The following is a 22,346-nucleotide window of genomic DNA, read 5'->3' on the forward strand; positions in this document are numbered from 1 at the left end:
AAAATAAGAGTATAGTGTCAGCCAATCATAGTAAGCGAAGGGTTGAAACTGGAGAACAACCGAAGTACTGATACACACAATACACGTTAGATTATCTCAGGTTCATAATTTTATCCTGGCTACTACTCTTTAGATTTTCTGCCAACTAATAAACTGCATTTAAGTTAATTACTGAGAAAATGAAAGGCGATCTTTGCCCTTAGTGTTTTATTTTGAAACCGGAAGTTACACGTTCACCTGCCGCTGGTTTGGACTTTGACGCTGTCCTCCCCGCTAATCTGCTCACAGTGATAAGTAACGCTGAGGTCAGAGGCAGCCGGATCCTGTTTGTCAGTCCTCAGTGGAGACCCACGTCCAGCGGACGGTTCCCTGGAGAGCGGGCTCTCTTTCTTCACACACACACCGTCGCTGATCCTCGATGCCCGCGCTGTTGTGATAAAGCAGACAAGATGATGATCTCCCCGTGGGACCGCTGGTACTCCACAAGCTGCTGTCTGTGCTGCCATGTCCGCACAGGAACCATCATCCTGGGGGTCTGGTACATGGTGAGCACCGCCTATAGTTTGCCACTCACTGGATCCGTGTAGATATCCAGAAACGCCTCCACCAGGGAAAACATGGGCTCATCAGCATGTGTGCCAGATTTGATGATCAGGCTGGATTTTTTATTCCATTAATGCCCATGTTCTTACTTTCAGAAAAGGACTAAATTAATTTATTTTAAAAAGACCACATTGTGGCTTTCAGGCTCTCAGTTTGTTACACTTTAAGATGTACTTGTCTGAATAGGAGGGTTCTGTGAATAAATATGGACATTCTGAGTTTTAGGTGGGGTTTTCCTCCCCTCGATTTAAAAAAAAAAGTAAATTATTTTAGTAAAACTGGGAACCTTTCATTTAAGAAATAACTCATAATGTGAGTTTTCTTACATTTTTGTATCAAATGGAAACATGAAAATATATGTACCGTCTTTTATGTGCTATTAAATGTCAATGTGGGATATGTATGGACTGTGGGGACAGGAGAGGGTTAACTAAACCAAACACCACCACATGGAAAAATCCTCTCTCTGCTCCCTATGAATAAATTAGCTGTGGGCCTCTTCAGGTAGCAGGTTTTGTGTCACTCTGCCAATTGACCGCAAAGAATTTTCCATTGCTGATCAGTGGGGATGAGTATGAGTCATCTGCATAATGAGCTGCACCAGTCAGACCAAAACAAAGGCTTATGTATGTGTCTGTACTTTTACTTTACATTACAATAAGACATACCAGACTTAATGTGATATAGATACACTATTTCTAGGGATAAGCTTTAGTTTGTCCTTTTTAAGTTTCTACAGTTGCTGCTTATAGGAAGAAAATTCAAGAGTCAAGAAACTTCCATAAAGAGTATTTAGATCCTATTCGACTCTGCAACTTATTAAGATGAACCCATTAAATGCAAGGTGACAGATTTAGAGAGCTTAACATGCCAGAGTACGTTCAGCATCTGCCCCTTTTCATTCACCTGTTCCACTATCTCCTGCCTATGTTGCCACTCTGTCTGTCTGTCTGTCCATATTATCACCTTTATCTGCCCATATGTCCTTTGTCCCTAAGCTCATCAATGCCGTGGTGTTACTCATCCTGCTCACAGCGCTCAGTGATCCTGAGCAGTACCACCTGACCAGCGCTGAGTTGGCTAATGACCTGGATGTCATGGATGATGCCAGTAAGTAGCCCAGAAGCCTGGTGCTTTACAGTAAATGTCCCATATGTAGTCTCACAGAGCTATAAACCAGTTTGGAGAGAACATGGGAATTGTTCTGATTTTAGTATTGTAAAACATTTTCTGATTCCATTTGAATTACAATATAATTAGAATTATATGTAGTCAGGTTAACATCTTGTTTGCATGCTGTAGGAAAACCCCACTGGCCTCTATTGTTTCTGTTGTACCTGACACTAAGTCTCTTAAACCTGACTGTGACAGATGACTTCATCTCTGCTTGTGGTGTGGTGGGCTCAATAGATTTGTCAGCTGACTAATAGAATGATTTATTGTGCTGTTAGAGGGACCTCACACATTTGTCTAGACGACAGTCAGCACTTCTTTTTAAATCAAACACCCAAAGCCACAGACATGCAAGCCTAATGTCCATCTGTGCAGAGCGTTTGAAAAGCCTTCTTAACAGACCAGGTGTACGCTGGAACAGTCCGACTGGAGTTGGGCCACAGCGTATGCTGCTGGTAACCTCTGATTGGGAATGACTGTATTGTCCCAGTTCCAGGGGATTAGGGCGTCCGATGATCCATTACTGCAGGCTGGGCCAGCTGCTGCCACCCTAACATTAGGAACACACACACACATTTGGAATAAAAAAATGGCTTCTTGTTGAAATGAAGGACACTGTAAGGTCCAGTTATTCCAGCACTTTCAATGCTCAGATATGACAAACAAACTGAACTAACAGTTGCTGTGTTTTTTTTTTTTTTAAACTTCTGTCACTCCCTATGGGTTGGAAATGTGCTGCTAATTTTGTTGAAAAATGAATCTGATAGGCAACTAAAAATGATTCTAGGCCTTTTACTGCAGGTATTTTTCCTGTCAAGTAACTCAGTGCGTCTGTGATGCTGGGCTTCTGTTGACAAAGGCACTGGTTATTATTCTTTTGGTGCATTGGCTCAAAACATTCAGAGCAGCATTAAAGCCTGCACTGCAGCCAGTCAGGGCATCAACTCTTCAAATCAGGATACTGAGCTGTGAGATAGAGGGGATGAAAAAATAAGCTCACCAGGCACTGAACAGTGATCTGCTGTTTCTACTTCATTATAATGCTCTGCTATTGATGTAAAACACTGAGGGGACAAAAAAACAACCTTTTGTAAACCAACAGTTTGACTCCAAATGAATGATAATGTTGCTGCGTATCTGCTGGATGTGTAAATTTTGCTCTCAGGTTTGCTATAGTAACTTAAAAGGTGATGATATGTAAATGTTGTGTTCATAGCTTGTCTCAGGTTTAAAACTATCTCAGCTTTAAATTGACTTTTGAGGCTCGCAGCTCTTTCCTCTCCTGGTGACATTTGTGTTTGTTTGAATAATTGGTGTGTGATTTTCCAAAGGTCTGATTCTGTCTGCCCTCATGGCATTCTGCTAAATTAGACTCTGGGAAAAGAAGCATTAAATTTGCCTCTCTGTACACTTTCAAATCCTTTTATGAGCAAATGTGATTCATACTGTGATTCAGTGCTGCAAAATATCCATTGTAAGTTTATAATAGAATACACTGTGTATGGCAGTTTAACCAGTCAGACAACAGATAACAGTTCCTCCATTGAATTCACTATTTTTCCCAGTACTGCCACGTGGATTTTTGATTTTGCCTGGTGCCATTCTTATGTAACTCAATGATTAGTTCTGTTATGGTGAGTTGATACAAGGTCAGCAAATCACAGAGTAGAGGTTAATTCCTTGTCTGGTTGGACAGATGAGGCATGACATGACGTTGTAAACATTTTCTGAAATTTGATTTGGAATTGAGCGTACCTCAACCAGAGTAACATTAATAAATAATGTGTTTTTCTAACTTTACTTTTCTTGCTGCTCCAGACATGTGCATTGCCTCAGCGATCTCTCTGCTGATGATTCTTATATGTGGGATGGCCACATATGGTGCATACAAGGTAAACTCATGATTTATTTGATCTTTCTGTTCGCAATGCTGCACATCAGAACTAAACTTATATAGTTGGACGGCAAGAGTGGAAATGAGAGAAAAGAATTATTAATGTTCCTAGTCCCCTGCCATATACACTTCCACTACATCTATCTTTGAATCTTTGAAATCATAAAAAGTCCACGTACCATCCCTCCTGTTTCATCACTTTAAACACACCGTAATCTCCTTGTGACCCACATTGAGAATTGATTTCTGTCTACAGTGTTGGTTCAAAAGCTCAGCATGATTCTCTGCTCTCAGATAAATATATTAGCTTATCCTAAAAATCAAAAATCCTAAACACCATCTCTGTTTCAGCTGCGTGCTGCTTGGATCATCCCATTTTTCTGCTACCAAATATTTGACTTTGCTCTCAACACCCTGGTTGCTGTCAGCATTGTGGTTTACCCAAACACCATCCAGGACTACCTGCAGCAACTGGTAAGAAACATCACGCGTCTTTCTCTTAAGCGTGAAGTCAGTGACTTCTAACAGCAGCCTATTGACTGCTTTGTGGTTCACAAAGGTTTTACATATTGGTATCGTTGTATGGCTGCACATCTGCCTCTGCTGTCCAACGAGTGGTGCTTCTTAAATGACCTCCCTGCTGCTTACTGAGTGTTGTTTTTCTGCCTCCTGTGCAGCCTGATAACTTCCCCTACAAAGAGGAGATTGCTGCTCTCAGTAATGTCTGCCTGGTCCTCATGGTGCTGCTCTTCATTGGCTGTATTCTCAGCTTCAAGGTAATGTTTTCTCACCTTAATTTACATATTGCTCCATAGGTCGAGCAGCACTCATTGCTCTTTGAAGGCTTGCCATATTTGCAGCATAACACATTTTCTAATTAAAGTAAAGATGTATTATGTAACCTTTTGACACAAGCTGGTGCTTTTTTATGTAACCTTCTGTCCAGATGTGATTTTATGATGATTTTAGAGGGGTGGAAATAGGTTTGCTTTCACCCATCCTGAGGAATGGAGACCCCAAGTACAGTATAGGACATGAATATTTTTATTTTGTTTATTTTTATGAGATGTCCTTTTAATTATCTTGGGAGGTTTTTTGGTGAGAGCCATGCATCTCACAGCAGATGTGTCCAATAGGCCTTTTTAACAGCAGACATTTTTTACTTACTATTGTAGGAAAAGCACTAATAACACATTACAAGTAACAGTAATGATGGTTCTGTTCAACAAGATCCTGTATTCTATAATGACAAACTGCCAGCATGCTTGGCAACAATATGTTTTCTACTGTCATAAATAAGTGAAGTTTCAAATTTGTATGTAGAACATTCAGAACCTGTGTTCAGCTCAGCAGTGATTTGGACGGAGGGATTGATTCGTTTTGCACAATGAACATCATTATCAGACTGTCAGTATCAGTTCCGTTGGACTGGGAGGTAAATTTAGTCATCTCTGTTGTTGCAAATGCATCTTTGAGGATTCCTGAAAGTATCTGAGCTGTCAGAGCTTTAAAACAGCCTCTTAATTGGGTTATTATAGAAGTTAGAGAGCTCAGCCTGGCTTTGGTTCGTGCGACTGGATGAATGTAGCAGATGGTGTTGTGTTTGGCTGGGGAGTTTCAGTAGCAAGCTTCCTGTTGAGAGCCAGATTATTGCTGAATGACAGAACAACACAAACTTGTTTTTTTGCAGCACTGAAGTGGTGTGTAACCTACAGACAGACCCTGAAAACTGGCAGAATGAATTGCAATTTAAATATGATGTGAGTTTGTTTGTGAAAGTTTCTGTGAGTAACATACAGGCACTGTTGGGATAGGACAGCCTCTTATGTGGCACATGATGTGTGTGTTATCATGGCGACATCTGTGTCTGTCTGTGTGCAAAAAAATACATTGCAGAGATTCAACACTTGCACCTTTACTTCCCAAAGGACATGATGCCCTCGTTATATTTTGGAACACATTGGTACAATCACTTCCATAAAAAATGGAAAACATGGTTTTCTTGAAACTACAATACTGTGCTTAAAAGCTTAATGTTGTCAGGTTCATAGTTCATATACTGTGAATACCTGCCATGTGTTAGGTGAAGCATACTGAAAGAGGTATACTGATATTAGCTCATTAATCCACTAAATAACATAAACTGTGTCTGTCATTAATAATCTGTGTAGATTGTAATCAGTGTTTGTTTCTCCTCTGTCTGATATCAGGCTTACCTCATAGCATGTGTGTGGAACTGCTACAGATATGTGAGCAGCCGGGGTGCTTCTGAAATCCTGCTCTATGTTACGACCAATGACACCACGGTAAGTCGCCCCTGATGATCTTTACTGTACCATAAGACCCATATTACCATGACGACTTAAAGCTGGTGATGTCACATAATTGTCATAAATATATTAATTCAGTGCCTATAGGCTCCGTTAATTACGTCGTTTTTTGCAAACTTTATTCAAACAGGAGTAAATGACGCATTTGTCTGGGACTATTTTGAGTGGTGGATTAATACACATTTGTTGCATTACTGAGAATTTACAGAAGCAGGTGAGACTGAGTCAAATAAACTTCAATGTCCACATTCGTGATGATGAAGGAACATATCGTTCAGTGCCACAGTGACTCACTGGTGATTTTTAATAGATTTTGGATAATAATGGAGTTCTATGGTACATTACAATAAGACACATCAGGCTTCAGTTACACGGGCAGCACTTGTTAGTAGAGTCAAAGATTGTTGGTTTTGGTATTTTCATGGGATTTTGTTGACAGTAAGAAAGTACAGAATATCACAAAGACTTGTCCTTTAAACAGTACTGACACTGTGCCGAGTCTATGCTCCATTTAGTTGTTCAGCTTACTGGGAAGTTGCACTACAGTTAAACAAACCCTGTAGAAAAAAAGTACATTTCTTCTCATTATTTCTGTGTTGGACCACCTGTGAGAATGTTTATCAGACTTTTCCAGTGAGCTGTTACTGATGTCTGTGTGAAAAGCTCAACAATCTGTTTGCTCTCAGCTCAGTGTTAAAACATGTGCACTCCTCACATGCAGTGGACAGTTGCACAAATACTTCTGTCAGCATTGACTGTAAGAGAAATATTTTCACAACAGATTCACATTTCTACAAGTCTGCAGATATAATTGAAATACTTGAAAAAAATCACTAATGTTTAAAGTGTTTTACACTTATAATTACCATACACAGTCCATTAAACCTAGATAAATTCTTTATGGCTATCTTGTCATCGAGAGACCCAACATAAAACAATGTCTGATCTTGGTTTGCTACTTCTTTCCCTTCTAAAGGCAACAAAACAACTCCTGTGGAAAAATGATTTCCTTTTTTCAATCCAGACTGCAAGTCTTTCATTATGTGCGTAGGTTTCCAGTCTGGCAGCTGTAAAGTCATCATGCTGAAGGGGGGAAGGAAGTATAACGTCAGGCTGTCGTAGCAGGTGGTTTTATACAGGCTACAGTAGCACGGATGAATGAACAGACTTGGACGGAAAGATGAGGCTTCATGCTGGCAAAGCCATTATGATGGTGGGTGAAACACAGCAGTAGTATAGTGGGCTCTGTACTGTACTGTACTGGGGTCTCCTGTCGGTGTCCTGTTGCCCGGGTCTGGCCCTCGGCCCTCTGCTACTCTGCTGCCCACACGTCTATTATAACTACTTATACTTTGACAGAAGGGAGAAGAAAAATGAGGCTGTAAAAACACTAATGACTTGTTATGACTATCATGAAATGCTGAACGGTTAAGCTGTGAACTGTAAGCTGCTGGCTCCAGTAAGACGGACATCTGACCTTGTGGTACTTTAGGTTTCACAGGTATTTTGAGAAATCTGCTCTCCTCGGTCGGCAGCTTAAGACTCCTCTGAGTGTAACATTCCACACAATTTGAAACAATCGACTACACTCGACAGCTTTATACACTGTGTGGCTTTATGTGATGTTTTGGGGTTATAAGAAACAGAAATGTCCACAGGCTCCTGATGTGTAAAACACCTGAGCTGTAAAGAGGAAAACGGGAGGCCGCCCTCCAACTTACTGACATCATTAGTGAAAAGTGCCAGAAAAACAAGAGTCTGTCCCTTTGTTTCCTAACATCTGCCTCACCTCTGTAGGTATGCTTTTTCAGTTAGAGCCAGGCATATTCAATTAGAGCTCCCCACAGATCACGGGGAGGTTTGTGGCTTTTGCATAACAGCTTGCATGACTGTATATTAGTTATACAGTGGTTAAGTCATAAGTCCACTAATGTACTCCATGTGTGCCAAATTCCTGGACATACAGAAAGGTCACTCACACTTAAACTTTATTTAATATTTAAAGATCAAAATATAAGTTAATAATTGAAATAGAAGAAATTGCTGAATGGCCATTTCCACAGGGAGTGTAAACCTACAGGAGAACATTAGCAACCCTGTGTTCTAGCTGTTACGTTTCTATGCAACTAAACTGCAACAGCAAATACATTTTGTAGGAAATTTAACTGCAACCATGTTACGTTCTCTGTGAGTGTAATGAGGATATGTTGTTAATTCAAGCACTTGGTAGATTTGCAGATATGTTGATACTGAACACATAAATAGTAAATGTTCACAGACAACTTCTGCTAGAATATCTAATCGTGCAGTGTCATATCCACTTGCAGTGATTACAGCATTATGAAACTTCTTTATGATTATGTCTAAGAACTCAGAGCACTTGGTTAAGGTTAAGGAAAGAGTGTGGTTTTTGTTAAATGTAAACAAACATGTCTGAAGTCATTGTGAACCTTTTCTGTGTGAAACCAGACCATTTTTCCCCAACCTTAACAAAAGTGCTTTTGTTGCCTAAATAGAGAGGACTCTGGACAGTCTTTGGTTTTGTACGCCCCCCATCCACAGCATCCACCTCCTGGCGACTCCACTGCTGTAACTAAACGTAGCGCTACATTCATTCAAAAAAATACAGTCCCTTTGAACATAAGCCAGCCAGCAATTACATTTTCTACTAAACGTATTTGCTGTTGCTGTTTAGTTGTATAGAAACATCATTTATTGAAGACAGGGCTGACATGAGATCTGAGAAGTATGTTGTCAATATCTTGTTTCCTCAGTTCTGGATCTGTCATCTGTCAAAGAACAAGACATGAAGCACAAACATCTGTCCAACAGAAACTGACTTACTTGTAGTGCACATGGACAGCCATTAGCCAAATTTAGCAGCAGTCACCACTTACCCTACTTTTACTGTCAGTGTGAGGGATGAATAATAGAAGATGAATGAGTAAATCTGCCCTCTCTAAGTTAGACGATCTGTGTGCAGCTTTAAAACTAAATCTGGATGCCAGCACCTGTTTTGTTGTTTCACATGGCACAGTGTCCTATATATTCTTCATAACCCACATTCTCATACATTCCATGTACTGTATTTCCTTTTTGTTTTGAAACAGTTTATTATACCTGCAGACAACACACCCACAGAGAGCCACTAAATGGCCAAGGACCCAAAATACACCTCTGCCCATTGATCATAATGGCCTGTTTTTGCCAGCTCTTGTCAGTCAGCACTAGCCTCGTCATTATTTCTAGCATTAAGCCCACATATAGTGATGGTGCTTTTAGCTGCCATGTTGTGCAGACCTGGATCCAGCTGACTTGTCTCTACATCTATTTCTCTTAAATTAATATTATAAATCAGTTTGCCAGTGTGGCTCTGGCGATGGTAACATCAGTTAGTTGATACTGATGGACTGCCATTAAATTTTGTACAGATGTTCATTTTCCCCAGATGATGAATTCTACTGACTAATGAGCCTCTGACCTTTCCTCCTGGTACACAAATTCATATCCACCTCAGGATGTATTGTAATAACTTTGGTGATCCCCTGACTTTTCATATAGCACCATCATCATATCAAAATGTCAGTTTATTATTGCTTTGTATAAAATGTGGCATACAAATAAAGTTGTAAAGTACATAGTTCAGTTGTACATGAATGTGTTACAGTGCATGTAACATAATCGTATTTGGTTGAAATCCTGCAGTTTAGCCTATTAGAAAATCATAAGGGGTTTTGTGCTATTTGTTTTCTCTGGCTTTACAAAAGTTTCATTTAATCCAAAATCCTGTTTTTACAATTTAATTCTTCTGTTTGGAATTGCACCAAAGTTGGTTTAATATTACGTGATTTAAACAAAAACAGGCTCAGACACTGACAGAGCCATCACAGTATTTCACTGTGATTTGGATGCATTCGATATTGAATCAAACCTGCACGTCTGCAAAGCTTGGAGCAGCTCATACTAACCAAAAGCTGTTTTTCCTCTTCTTTCCTCTTTATCTTCAGGTGCTTCTACCTCCATATGACGACAGTGTCGCTGTCCCTCCCAAGCAGGCTCCTCCACCCTACACCACTGCGACGGCATGAAAACATTCCCGGGATGCTGCTGCCGACTGGACTCTGTCGTTAATGAAACCCCAGCAAAATGTATGCACCACACTGCCTCTCCAGTGTACAGTATATGCTATTCATGGATATATTGGAGCTACACACGCATTACAGTACAAGCACGCATGCACTGACATGCACAAAATCATGTCATACATATTCACATGCACACACCACAATCACCACCGTGACCTCTCATCCCTTCCTGTTATTTATTGGTGAAATCCTATTCTTCCTGTAACTCCTCCATGTATCCTTTATGTCTCTGGTTGTGTTATTCCAGAAATGATGTGCATTTTTATGCATTTGAATCTGGGTGAAGTAACATATGAAAGCTCTAGAAAGTTTGATAGATGATAGACTACATATATTTTTATTAATTCTATTTATGCTCTGTGTGTGTGTCTGTGATAGTGTTTTGTGAGTCCTGACTTTGATATTCATATTTAACTTATGCACAAATGCAAAAATGATGATATTATTGCCCACTTTAAAGAGTGAAGAGTCATCATATGTTTCCTGTTTGTCTCGTCTCTGCTTGTGATCAGGGTTGAATTGCCTTCATTCCTAACTTTCTCTCTGATGTTTTACTGCACTTTATAGACCTGTGTGTGAGGTGTCACCTTGACTGAAAGTTTTCCCAAAGAAATACATCAGCCTGTATTCTGGCATGATCTTAGAGCAGCCTGCTGTATATCGGACATATCACCTTCCTTTGCTGTTTTATTCAACATAGTTGTCCTCTGTTATAACAGTCAGGAGTGTTGGGTTGTGCTGGTTGACCCTCCTAACTTTTAAATGTAACTGTGTGTTTCTACCGAGTGACAGGAAATGTCTTGAGCTGCTATTTATCTATTTTGACAGCACAGAGGTAGCACTGATCTGGAATCGGTATCGGAATGAGTTGCTCGAGGAAACCTGCTGCAGTGGCTCCAGATCAGGCCTCTCTACGTTTAGCAGCTCAGTAAATATGGACCCTGGTTGTGTTTTTTCAATTAAGCCAACAGGAGCTTCTGGTCTGTGTAAACATGAGTCTGTTCCACCAGATGCAGTTCTATTGGCAAGCTGCTCCCTGGACACAAAATGTCCTGCAAGGACACAAAAGTCAAACGTGAGGACAGCTGCTGAATGAAAAAGAAAGATGTGACATTTGTCTATTAAAATCTAATTTCACTAACAGATGTTTGTGTCTTTATTTTGAAGGTGAAGCTTGTGTATGAAATCAAAAGTAAAATTGTGTTTCAGGGATCAAATTGAACCCAATTTCAGTATTATTATTTGAATTATACTTCACACAACTCTTTATCAACAAGTTATTTCAAAGGAAAATGTTTCTGGTTCTTTCTGCTGTTGACACTGACCCTGTCCTGTACCCTGCCCCTGGAAACTATTTGTAAGAGGTGTATAAATGTCTTCATTGTGTGGCAAGCAGGTACCACCAAACTGAGATGACTACCTGCTAGGTCTTTCCATAACTGGCTGCTTCATGGCTCCTTGACTGGGGATATGGAGAGTTCATCCAAGCATCACTTGTAAAACTACAATACACCTCTTTCACAGTGGCTATGACTTATTAGACTGCAGGACAATGTAAATTATATACCATATAAATTAAAGTGTCGAGACTTCAGACATGTTAACCCTCAGATACCCCCGCTTTATGCTCACAATTTAATGATTGTTATACATACAAATAGACAAAATCTAACACAAGTGCAGAGTTGGATCTTTTGAAATGTATTTAAGGTGGCTTCAGTCCCAGCCACCTGTCGGTAAAAGTATCCAAGTGAACGACATCTACAGAGCTACAGAGCTAACTGTTTTACCAATAGACTGAGCTGAACAAGAGGCGTCCCTGTGGTTGAAGTCAGAGGGGGTGTAAACAGAGACAGAGGGTGGATGGAGTAAAGAGCAGAGCAATGAAAGAGCCTGCGCAGACACAAAAAGACGGGGTTGGGATATATACATGTTTAGCTACTGGACAGATTGATCCTGCTCTCGACTCTGTGTTTGGATTTCTTGAGTGACTTTGATTGCAGGAATTGAGAAATTGTCCGTATTCATATAAAGGTAAGTGGCTTTATTTGTTTTCCTGAAAGCATGAGTGTTTTGTTGCTGGAGTACTGCAGACAAACATCTTTTTCGAAGAACTAATACTTTTTCTTTAGCTTTTTAGAAAACATGGTAAGAAGAGTGATCATCAGCTGTCATCTGTTCTGTATTTACACGAGATCCAGGTTAGGAAACAACTTTGTTTCCACTACATGCATCATGAAAAGCCATCAGAGTGAATGTGCAAACCAGAGATCAGGCCCCATAAAACACTGTTATGTACATGCTGCTTTTGAATCGCACAGTAAACACACTACCTTTGCTTTCATTTACAAGGAAATTTGAGAGGGTTTATTCTATGATAGACACCAACTGTTTGAGTCACACAAACACACAATAGACAACAATAAAATTACTGTAATTATGATTCATGTTTATTTGAAAGATAACTTAATGTTTCTGTACTTTCTTAGCCGCTGATGTATTGGAAGGTGGTTTTTCTTCCAACTAGTCTACATATTAAATGAATCATCTGCTGACGCATGCCAGTGAAGGACAGAGTTTTGGAAAGTTGGTTGGATATTGTGATATTGGAGTGTTGGTGTGTCTATAGCACTGCACATTTCTCATACAGACAGATAGATGTTAATGAAGAAAACACTGTCAGACTGCTGGCAGAGAGACATCAAACAGATGTGAGGTCAGAGGTCAAAAACTCTGTGTGGGATGCAACACGGAAATGTGACCCCTGCAGGTCTCAGGTCAGCAGCTACCATATACGTGTCTGTGTGGAGCTCTGACTGAGCTCTGAGTCAGTGTCATCACCCTGGGCAGAGCTGACAGAGCTGTTCAGAACGCCATCTAGAAATCCACAAATTCTAGTCGCCTACATGTTGCCTTAGAGCTAAGCGTCCTTGTGTGTGACTAATGCCACATCATTGTGTTTATGAATGTAGATCAATTTGCGAGGTATGCACTGAGTACAAGCAGGTCTCAGACAGCAGCAGAGCAGAGCTGGTAATAGTAATGAGGTAATGAATGGCTCTCCTGGGGACTGCATAGGGAAACGGTCTGTAGTCTGTAACAGCCTCTCTTAAATCACTTTAAACCACCTATGCAGCAAAACGTCCAGAAACCCTAGCATATGGAGTTCTGTCGACTTCATATGATGGCAGATGGGAAAACGTGACCTTCCTGTGTAGCTCTCACTTGTTCAGGAACACAAACCAGAGTGGAATGCTGCTATGATCCGTTTCATAAACATAATATCCTATCTGAAATTGGCCTTTTCTCTTGTCTTCGCAAGTCCACGCAGTCTGTAATACAGCTATACACATTAAAATGTGAAATCCGAACCTGGGCAGGTCAAGTATGCAAGAGGTGAAAGTTCCCCCTATTTATATCCCGCTTCGTCATTAACTTATATGTAACACTTCACCAGTCAGTTCACTGGAGTCACTTTACTTGTTTCCTGCTCCAAAGAGATTGTCTTTTCTGTCCTCTCTGGTCATTTGTTTGCCTCATGATTAGCATGACATCTCAAAAATAGTCAACAATTTTCAATGAAATTTGATGTTGAGTCAGACAATAGTTATATGAAAAAGAGGAAACACTATAATATTTTAGTCTATGGTGCATAGTCTTATTTTCCTCCACTGGACCTACATTCAGTACATTCAGGTACCAGTAGGAACCAGAAGGTATTTTGGTTCACTGGTTTGTACTCTTCCATGCAGGCATGTACTCTGCTGGCACATTATTCTGGGAGAGTTTCTGTCAGCTCTTGTTTTTGTGCCTTTATCTCTCTATAAACGCTGCAGGTGCCATCCTTCGGCAGAATGATGTTCCTGGCCTTTGGCCTCTTCTGCCTGTTGTGCTGTAATGCAGTTCAGCTGGAAAGACGCAGTCCGAGACCCCTTGCAGCCAGAAGGCAAAATGAGACCGCTGTCCAAACCAAAGCACAGGGTAAGAGATTAGTTAGAGACCAGAATGTTTGTTTCATCAGCTGCATTTATGTCTATTTCTGAGTCAAATAGGTTTTAAGATCTGGTTTAGATTGTGGTTTGAATCTGTTTCCCTGAACACAAACTACCTCCATGTCTTTCATCACAGAGATCCCTTGCAAAGCGATCCCGCTGGATTTTGTCTTTGTCATCGACAGCTCCAGAAGCATCCGTCCCAACGACTACGAGAAGGTCAAGACCTTCATCATCAATCTGATTCAGTTCCTTAAGATTGGTCCTGATGCCACACGGGTTGGTCTGCTCCAGTACGGCAGCGTTGTCCAGCCTGAGTTCTCCCTCAAGACCTACACCAACAAGGCTGACGTGGAGCAGGCGGTGAGGAACATGGAGCACCTTGCCACAGGGACCATGACCGGTCTGGCCATCCAGTACACCATGGACACTGCCTTCACAGAGGAAGAGGGAGCTCGACCGGCGAGCCTGCAAATCCCACGAATCGCTATGATTGTGACTGATGGGAGGCCTCAGGACACGGTGGAGGAGGTTGCAGCTCAGGCGAGGCAAGCTGGCATCCAGATCTTTGCGATCGGAGTGGGCAGGGTGGATATGAACACCCTGAAGGCCATAGGGAGCGAGCCACACTCTGAGCATGTGCACCTGGTGGCCAACTTTAGCCAGATAGAAACCCTCATCTCCGTGTTTCAGTCCAAACTGTGTGGAGGTGATAAATCCCATCTACGTCCCTTTTTATTCCAGTGTCACTCCTCATTCATGTGAGCATGTGTGTTTCCATTTGTTTGAGTCTGTGTGTTGGTGTGTGTCCCTGCATGCATTAGCCACAGAGATGTGTGAGGTTGTGGACCATCAGTGCCAACATATCTGTGTGAGCAGCCCTGCTTCGTACAGGTGCAAGTGCAGGAAAGGCTTCACCCTCAACCCTGATGGCAAGACATGTAAAGGTGAAGGAACTCTTTTTCCTGATCTGTTCTTTTTTAATTTAATGGTGACTCTTTCTTTTTTTTTTTTCATTTGCACAGTCATCATCCTTGGAGACTGTCCAATGCAACGAAAGACTTTTTGCTACAAAGCAGCTTCACCTTCTTCTGCTGTTTGTACTTGTACTTTGTACAGCTGTACTTTGTAAGGCTAAAGAGTGAATATTGGACTTACATGCATCCAGTGAACATCAACTCAAAATGACTGCTAACACTGCTAACAAAACAATCAGTCAGTGCAGGTAATTTTCAGTAATCCTGCAAATACCACAGCAGATGACAGTTGGGTTTCTCTCCATGTTGTCACTCTGTAGCTGAGGACATGTGTGCTGTGGTGGATCATGGCTGTGAACACATCTGTGCCAACCTGCCTGATGGCTACGAGTGTCGCTGCAGGCCAGGCTATCACCTCAACATGGACCTGAAGACCTGCAACAGTAAAAATACTTTTCTTACTTTACCAGGGGCTCTTCTCTTTCTTCTTCATATCTACTGACCTCAACCTCTGTCTTTACTTGCTCTTTTTTTAAAAAAATACTACTGTGCACTACATTTTAATATGATTGTCTGGCAATAACGGTAACTAACCCTGATAAAAATGTCACCCAGCTTTATCCTATTTCTGTATATATATATCGCTTGAACAAATCCAAATCAGAATTTCTATTTTTTCTAACACACGCACAGTGTGGTGCAGACCAGTGAAAGCTTTAATGCATGTCCATCAGCATTAAATATGCTGGACATGATTTGTCTGTTTTATTTATATCTTGCCTCCATCAGCGTAGTGTCTGAGGTTGTTTCTGGTTTCCTTATACAGTGGATATAAAAAGTGGATCTATGCATGCCAGGTTTTTGTGATGAGACCAAGATCAATCATTTCATTTCAACTTTTTCCACCTTTAATGTGACCTATAACCTGGGGGGAGGGTGTGCACACCCTCATATATCTGGGGACATGGCAGTGTTCAGAATTGACCAATCACATTCAAACCCATGTTAAATAGGAGTCAGTACACACCTGCCATCATTTAAAGTGCCTCTGATTAACCCCAAATAAACTTCAGCTGTTCTCATAGGCTCTTCCTGACATTTTCTTAGTCGCATCTTACAGCAGAGGCCATGGTCTGCAGAGCTCTTCCAGAGCATCAGAGGGATCTCACTGTTAAAAAGTATCAGTCAGGAGAAGGGTACAGAAGAATTTCCAAGGCATTTGATATACTGTGGAGCACAGTGAGTTTTGAAATGGTCCAGCCAGAGCCCAGACCTGAATCCAATTGAAAATCTGTGGGGTGATCTGAAGAGGGCTGTGCACAGGAGATGCCCTCGCAATCTGACAGATTTGGAGTGTTTTTGCAAAGAAGAGTGGGCAAACATTGCCAAGTCAAGATGTGCCATGCTGATAGACTCCTACCCAAAAAGACTGAGTGCTGTAATAAAAAGATTTCAGATATCAGTTAGTTTGTTTTTCAGTTGAGTTGTGCAGGTTATGGGTCACAGTAAAGATGGAAAAAGTTCTGAAATGATTTATCTTGTTTTTTTTTTTTTGTACTGTATATATACGGTCAGTCAGTAAGTTGTGTGGCTGATAATCTTTTTAGAACACTTTTGGTTTAATCATATGTACTCTTAGTGCGCTATAGACACCATCTTGATGAAGGCAAAATAGACCAGAAAATGTTTAGTGAACTAAAGCATGGTGTACTGGAGTGCACTTGAGCAATGTGTGTAACATTGATGGACCTCCAATCCAAATGATCCAGCATTTCTCCTACTAGCGATGTCCCTCCACCCATGGCTGGAAAACGTCCCTTTTGGTCCTCTGGTGGACATTTACAGGGCTTCAATGGGGGAGATTTCCTGAAGGAAGTGTGCTTTTGCAATCATCAGAGCAGCTGGTGAAATGTGGAGGTGTATCCAGGGTGTCATATTATCACCAAATCAAAACATGAAAGGATCGTTTGATCTTTCCTGTCTTGGGTTCACAGCTCTGCACCTTTACCAGAGTCTTTTTAAGAGTGGATATTGATTTTGCGTCAAAGAACAATAGATTTCTCCATGAAAGACTCTTTTGTCTGCTTTGTTCTTGTATTCTAAGTGTACTGTGTCCAGTTTGTGTTTATCTGCAAGTCCCTTTTCATGTAAAAAAAAACAAAAAACAGTCATAATACTAGAATGGTAGTAGACATTCTAGTTGTTGCAGAAGTAGAGCAATTGAGATTCAGAGCACTGTGACCTGAGAAACCATGGCTGTGAGCATGACTGTGTCAGCGATCCACAGTCCTACATCTGCAGGTGTAAGAAAAGCCATGTCCACAGTCTTGGACTTGCAGCAGTAAACACCTTTGTCTTGCAGTAATCAGGTCATCAAGTGACAGAACACAGTCACTTCACAGGGTCAGCTGAACAAAGAGGACCAGTGTCTCACAGTGTCTCACCCTTGCATGAGTTTTCAATTAAGAACTACTGAAAACTGAGGAATACTAAACAGGACAAATACCAAATGAAGTCTGGCCACACTGAGCTGCTGCAGATAATGAAATACACAGTGTCAACAAAGCAACAATCTCTCTGCTCTTTTCTCTTTCATATCTAATGTCACCCAGAGACTGATCACTGTGCTGATGGCACCCACGGGTGTGAACAAGAGTTTATGAACACCGAAGGCTCCTGTGTGTGTAAATGCAGAGAAGGCTACACACTCAGGCCTGATGGGAAAACGTGCAAGAGTAAGTGTTAAATGCTTTTTTTTTTCAACTTGCTAATAATGTGTTATTCATTTATACCACGTGCAATGCTGCATACATTCATATTTTTTTGCAGATGTCCTATTAACCTGTTTCACATACACAGTTTGTCTCTGAAGTGCAGCAAATATGCAACATTAGTGTAACTAGAATATTAACAAATGTATAGAAGCAAATCTGATAATCTGTAGACTCTCCAGGAAAACTTTTCTTTAGTGTATGGGGGCAGTACATAAAGACTGGTCATGTTTATGTCCAGACAAAGAAGATTTAGCTGTCTGGAGTTTGATTTCCTCTGTACCCACTGATACAATAGAATAAGTGGGGGAATACAAGAAAGGAGGAGTTGAGTTCATCCTCTGGAACATACATTAAATTGTCTCAGTAATTTTCCTATGATCTGTTCATGAGATTTTGATGTTTCCAGTGCACAAATGAAAATCCTGGTGTGGGGATCTCATCAGATACCCAAGTCCTAGTATGAGAACCATAGTGTAAACAAAGTAACCACCTCTCTGCTCTTTTTTGGTTTTGGTCTAATTGTCATCCAGAGCTTGATCACTGTGCTGATGGCACCCATGGGTGTGAACAGGAGTTTGTAAATACAGAAGACTCCTGTGTGTGTAAATGCAGGCAAGGCTACACACTCAGGCCTGATGGGAAGACATGCAAGAGTAAGTACTCAATACTTCTCCCCTTCCATAGATGTAATTTTATTGAAGAAAGAAAACGATTTTCATCCAACTTCCAGAGTCAGACAACACAGACATTAACATCTATTGCAGATCTTACATTAGTGCTACAGCACTGTCTGAACAATTTGCCTTTGTGGTTGACTCTGACCAAATTTAAAAAAAGAAATCTGGTTGGAAATTAGTTGGTCACTCTTTTGAATAAAAGGCTTATCTAACTTCAGATGTTCACTGGAACAATATTGTAAGAAACATACCATCACTGAGTTCAATGCTAGTGTGAATGCATTGATTAGGATATATTGGTAATAATTTGTGCCTTAAAGAAATGTTTAACGTGAAAAGTGTTGCCAGCCCCCAGGAGCTGCAATGGTTTTTTTTCTTTTTTTTTTTTAATGAAGATTTTGGATAGACGAAACACACCATCACTGTGTTTCTCTGCTACCAGTAATTTATTGCAGTGCTTGACTACTGTGCCCTTGATACCTGTGGATGTAAACAAGAGGTTAAAAACACAGATGACTCATGTGTAACAGCAGAAAAACCTATGTGCTCAGATGTAATTGGAAAACAAGGAAGAATACTATTCATCTGTTTGTGACTGATGGAATTAAGATTCACCACCACTGGTGATAAATCCATTGCATGGTTCAGAGTGGGAAGCAGTGAAGAGTTATTCTTAGGTTATAATCTGACCTCTACCCGCAGAGATTGATCACTGTGCTGATGGGAAACATGGCTGTGAGCAGGACTTCACGAGCACAGAAGATTCGTGTGTGTGCAAATGCAGAAAAGGATACACACTCCGACCTGACGGCAAAACATGTCAGAGTGAGTCCAAACTTATTTATTACGCTGCACATAACACACATGACTGGGATATTCATTTACAATATCCCAATATGATGAGATACTACACAGTAAAATGATCTCATTTTGTAAAACAGAAAGGCCTGACTTCAGTCTTGTGTTTGAGGCAAAGTGAACACACAAATGTTGTTATGACTCTTTCTCTGCCCTGCTGCAGTAGTTGCATGTTACATAATTCAGAATGAATCTGGACCCGGGAGGGAGGTCAGTGCTAATCCTGGTGCTCACTAAAAAATGTCCCCTCCCCCCAGATTAAGGGAATATCCTGTGTCCCCCATGATGACGCATTTATATCTTCAGATAATGATAACTGCGCTCTGTACGTCTGTAGCTTTTGTCTTGTGGAACAGACATGACAGAGGACTTACAATAACTCACAGCAGGGAAACAAATTTCCATTTAAAAAATTGCAATTTTAATGGTGGCAGGAACTAATTTCTCCGTGTTTTATAAAAAGTAAATAATTTGTCAACACCATACTAATCCTTTTCATTCTACAATGAAACTCACAGGTCTGGATCTATGTCAGACCGTGGTCCATGGCTGTGAGCATCAGTGTGTCAACACCAATGACTCCTACATCTGCAGATGTTTTGAAGGATTCACGTTGACAGAAGATGGGAAGAGCTGCAAAAGTATGATCTTAGCCTTCTTTGATGTAGACCATTGCCTTAAAAACCTCATATAAACATATAAAACGTGTTCAATGTTTAATTTGTGTGTCTGACAGAACCTGAGTGTGGTGATGGAGTAATGGATCTGGTTTTTGTGATTGATGGCTCCAAGAGTCTGGGCCTTGTCAACTTTGAGCTGGTCAAACAGTTTGTAAATGGCATTGTGGACTCGCTGGACATTTCCAAGACAGGCACACGTGTCGGCCTTCTTCAGTTTTCCACCAAGGTTCGCACAGAGTTCACCCTGGGCCAGTACACCACAGCACAGGACATCAAACAGGCTGTGACCCGGATGCGGTACATGGGGAGAGGCTCGATGACAGGGTCTGCCTTACGTCACATGTTTGAGTTCAGCTTTTCAGCCAAAGAAGGCGCCAGGCCGAACGTCCCACGTGTCAGCATTGTGTTCACTGATGGAAGATCGCAGGATGATGTTTCTGAATGGGCTACTAAAGCAAAGAACTCTGGTATGCTTATTTTTTTCAATGGAAATTTTCATTATACAGCTTTTCCATCCACATTACTAATTTTAATCAAATTAACTTTACTCCAGTGGCAGTTTGCTGTCCTTATCCTGCTTTCTTTCACTTTCAGGGGTCACCATGTATGCCCTGGGTGTTGGCAAAGCCATTGAACAGGAGCTGAGAGAAATTGCCTCAGAGCCTGATGAGAAGCACCTTTATTATGCTGAGGATTTTGAAAAAATGGGAGAAATTACAACAAAGCTAAAGTCCAGGATTTGTAAGGGTACGCCACACATGACTGAACTACTGTGTCAAACAACAAAGTTTATCACAGGAAGTTCAACAAACAGGGTCTTTGAAAGAGCTAATATCAGATTACTGATAGCACTGTTCAGTCATCTAAAGCTCAGTATTCTGGTGAATGTTCAGTAAATAAAATGGTGCATCGCTGCCACCTGCTGCTACCATTATCATTACTGATCCAAGCAACTATCTTTTTTTTTTTTAATGCAGCAGCAGCAACACAACACAACAGAATTCTCCATATCGTGTAACTCAGCAGCCATTTCTACTCTGCAGTCGTGTGAACTCCTGACTGTATCTCACCCACATGTACAGCTTCCTCTACAGACGCAGGCAGGGAGACCCGCAGGGAGAGATTTAAAAAGACAGGGTGAGGAAAAGGTGAGAGAGAGAAGATAAACAGATCCAAGGACAAGTTGATTTTCACATCTCATTTATTCTTTCCCCACAGACAAACCATCTGATGTAAACATGTGCCAGTGTGAGAACGTGATAATGTTTCAGAACCAGGTCACTGAGAAACTGAAGAACCTGGAGCAGAATAATATCCTTTTGAACTTTTGTCAACACCACAGTTACTCTAACATTCAGTGAGGATTTTTTTTTTTTTTTTTTTTAAATCTTGGGCAGATCTGTCTGTGCCAAAATATTGTTCTAATATAGAAATGACAAAAGAGCAGTGAAAATGAATGGGCAAGGAAACACATTAGCCTCTCAAATTATATTGTAAGTTCTAACTTTAATAAATACAGACAAGTTTGTTCTGACCATTTAATACTATGATATGTTTTTAGATATAGCATGATTAGATTCTGAGTACCGTCACTTTTGTAGCTGGTGGAGGTGAAGCCAGTTTTCACTGTTTTACATTCAAAGTTTTATGGTTATTTAAACACTAATTCTCTTCAAGAGATTGCAAAAGAACTGTCCTAACCTGGTAGATTGTGTGTTTCATTTGGATCTGCATCCTTCCTTAACATGGCTACTTGCAGCCATGTCAAAGAAGCTGGAGACACTCGAGAATCAGCTTGTGCTCAAATAAAAGGCTGAGATTTGTCCATCCCTCCTTTGACCTGCAGCGAAGCATTCACAGGATCACTCCATTCCTGCTCAATGCATTGATGCTTTTTGCAGAAGCTATTTATATACTTTTGTATACAACACAATGTATTCAATGTATTTTTGTCTGTAATGTTCTTTATGTGATGCCAAGTAAAATAAATAACCCGTTGAGCAGGAAACTCCACAAATAAACACTTTACATTATGTTTTCATCATGTTATGTGTTGGTCTCTTTGTCTCCTTTGGTCCTTGTTGTCACAGCGAGCAAAGGATTTCATTAAAGTCGACATCCAAACAGCAGACCCCACTGCAAAAATAGAACCAGTAAAGAAAAAAGAAAAGAACATTTTACACATGCTACTCTAAACATTGCCACAAGATGGTAGGTCTCCTCCAGAGGGGACACTCCTATAA

General features: G+C 40.8%; 2 protein-coding genes across 2 annotated transcripts; both read left to right on the forward strand.

Moving 5' to 3' along the window:
- The first annotated feature begins 449 nt into the window (after nucleotides 1–449).
- On the forward strand, nucleotides 450–11,078 carry LOC121186185 (lysosomal-associated transmembrane protein 4B-like). The gene is made up of 7 exons (XM_041044856.1): nucleotides 450–545; nucleotides 1,602–1,713; nucleotides 3,595–3,668; nucleotides 4,022–4,144; nucleotides 4,348–4,446; nucleotides 5,881–5,976; nucleotides 10,008–11,078. The coding sequence occupies exons 1-7, from the start codon at nucleotides 450–452 to the stop codon at nucleotides 10,086–10,088; spliced, it is 681 nt and encodes a 226-aa protein (XP_040900790.1). The 3' UTR covers nucleotides 10,089–11,078.
- A 977-nt stretch (nucleotides 11,079–12,055) lies between these two features.
- Nucleotides 12,056–22,116, forward strand: LOC121186013 (matrilin-2-like). Its single transcript, XM_041044593.1, has 13 exons — nucleotides 12,056–12,179; nucleotides 13,982–14,126; nucleotides 14,274–14,846; nucleotides 14,962–15,084; nucleotides 15,435–15,557; nucleotides 17,727–17,849; nucleotides 18,419–18,541; nucleotides 19,268–19,390; nucleotides 19,942–20,064; nucleotides 20,160–20,570; nucleotides 20,698–20,850; nucleotides 21,322–21,414; nucleotides 21,857–22,116. Exons 2-13 carry the CDS (start codon nucleotides 14,000–14,002, stop codon nucleotides 21,910–21,912), a joined length of 2,151 nt encoding a protein of 716 aa, XP_040900527.1. The 5' UTR covers nucleotides 12,056–12,179; nucleotides 13,982–13,999; the 3' UTR covers nucleotides 21,913–22,116.
- The last annotated feature ends 230 nt before the right edge of the window (nucleotides 22,117–22,346 follow it).

Source organism: Toxotes jaculatrix, chromosome 8 (assembly GCF_017976425.1).
Source record: "Toxotes jaculatrix isolate fToxJac2 chromosome 8, fToxJac2.pri, whole genome shotgun sequence".
NCBI classification, from domain to species: domain Eukaryota; kingdom Metazoa; phylum Chordata; class Actinopteri; family Toxotidae; genus Toxotes; species Toxotes jaculatrix.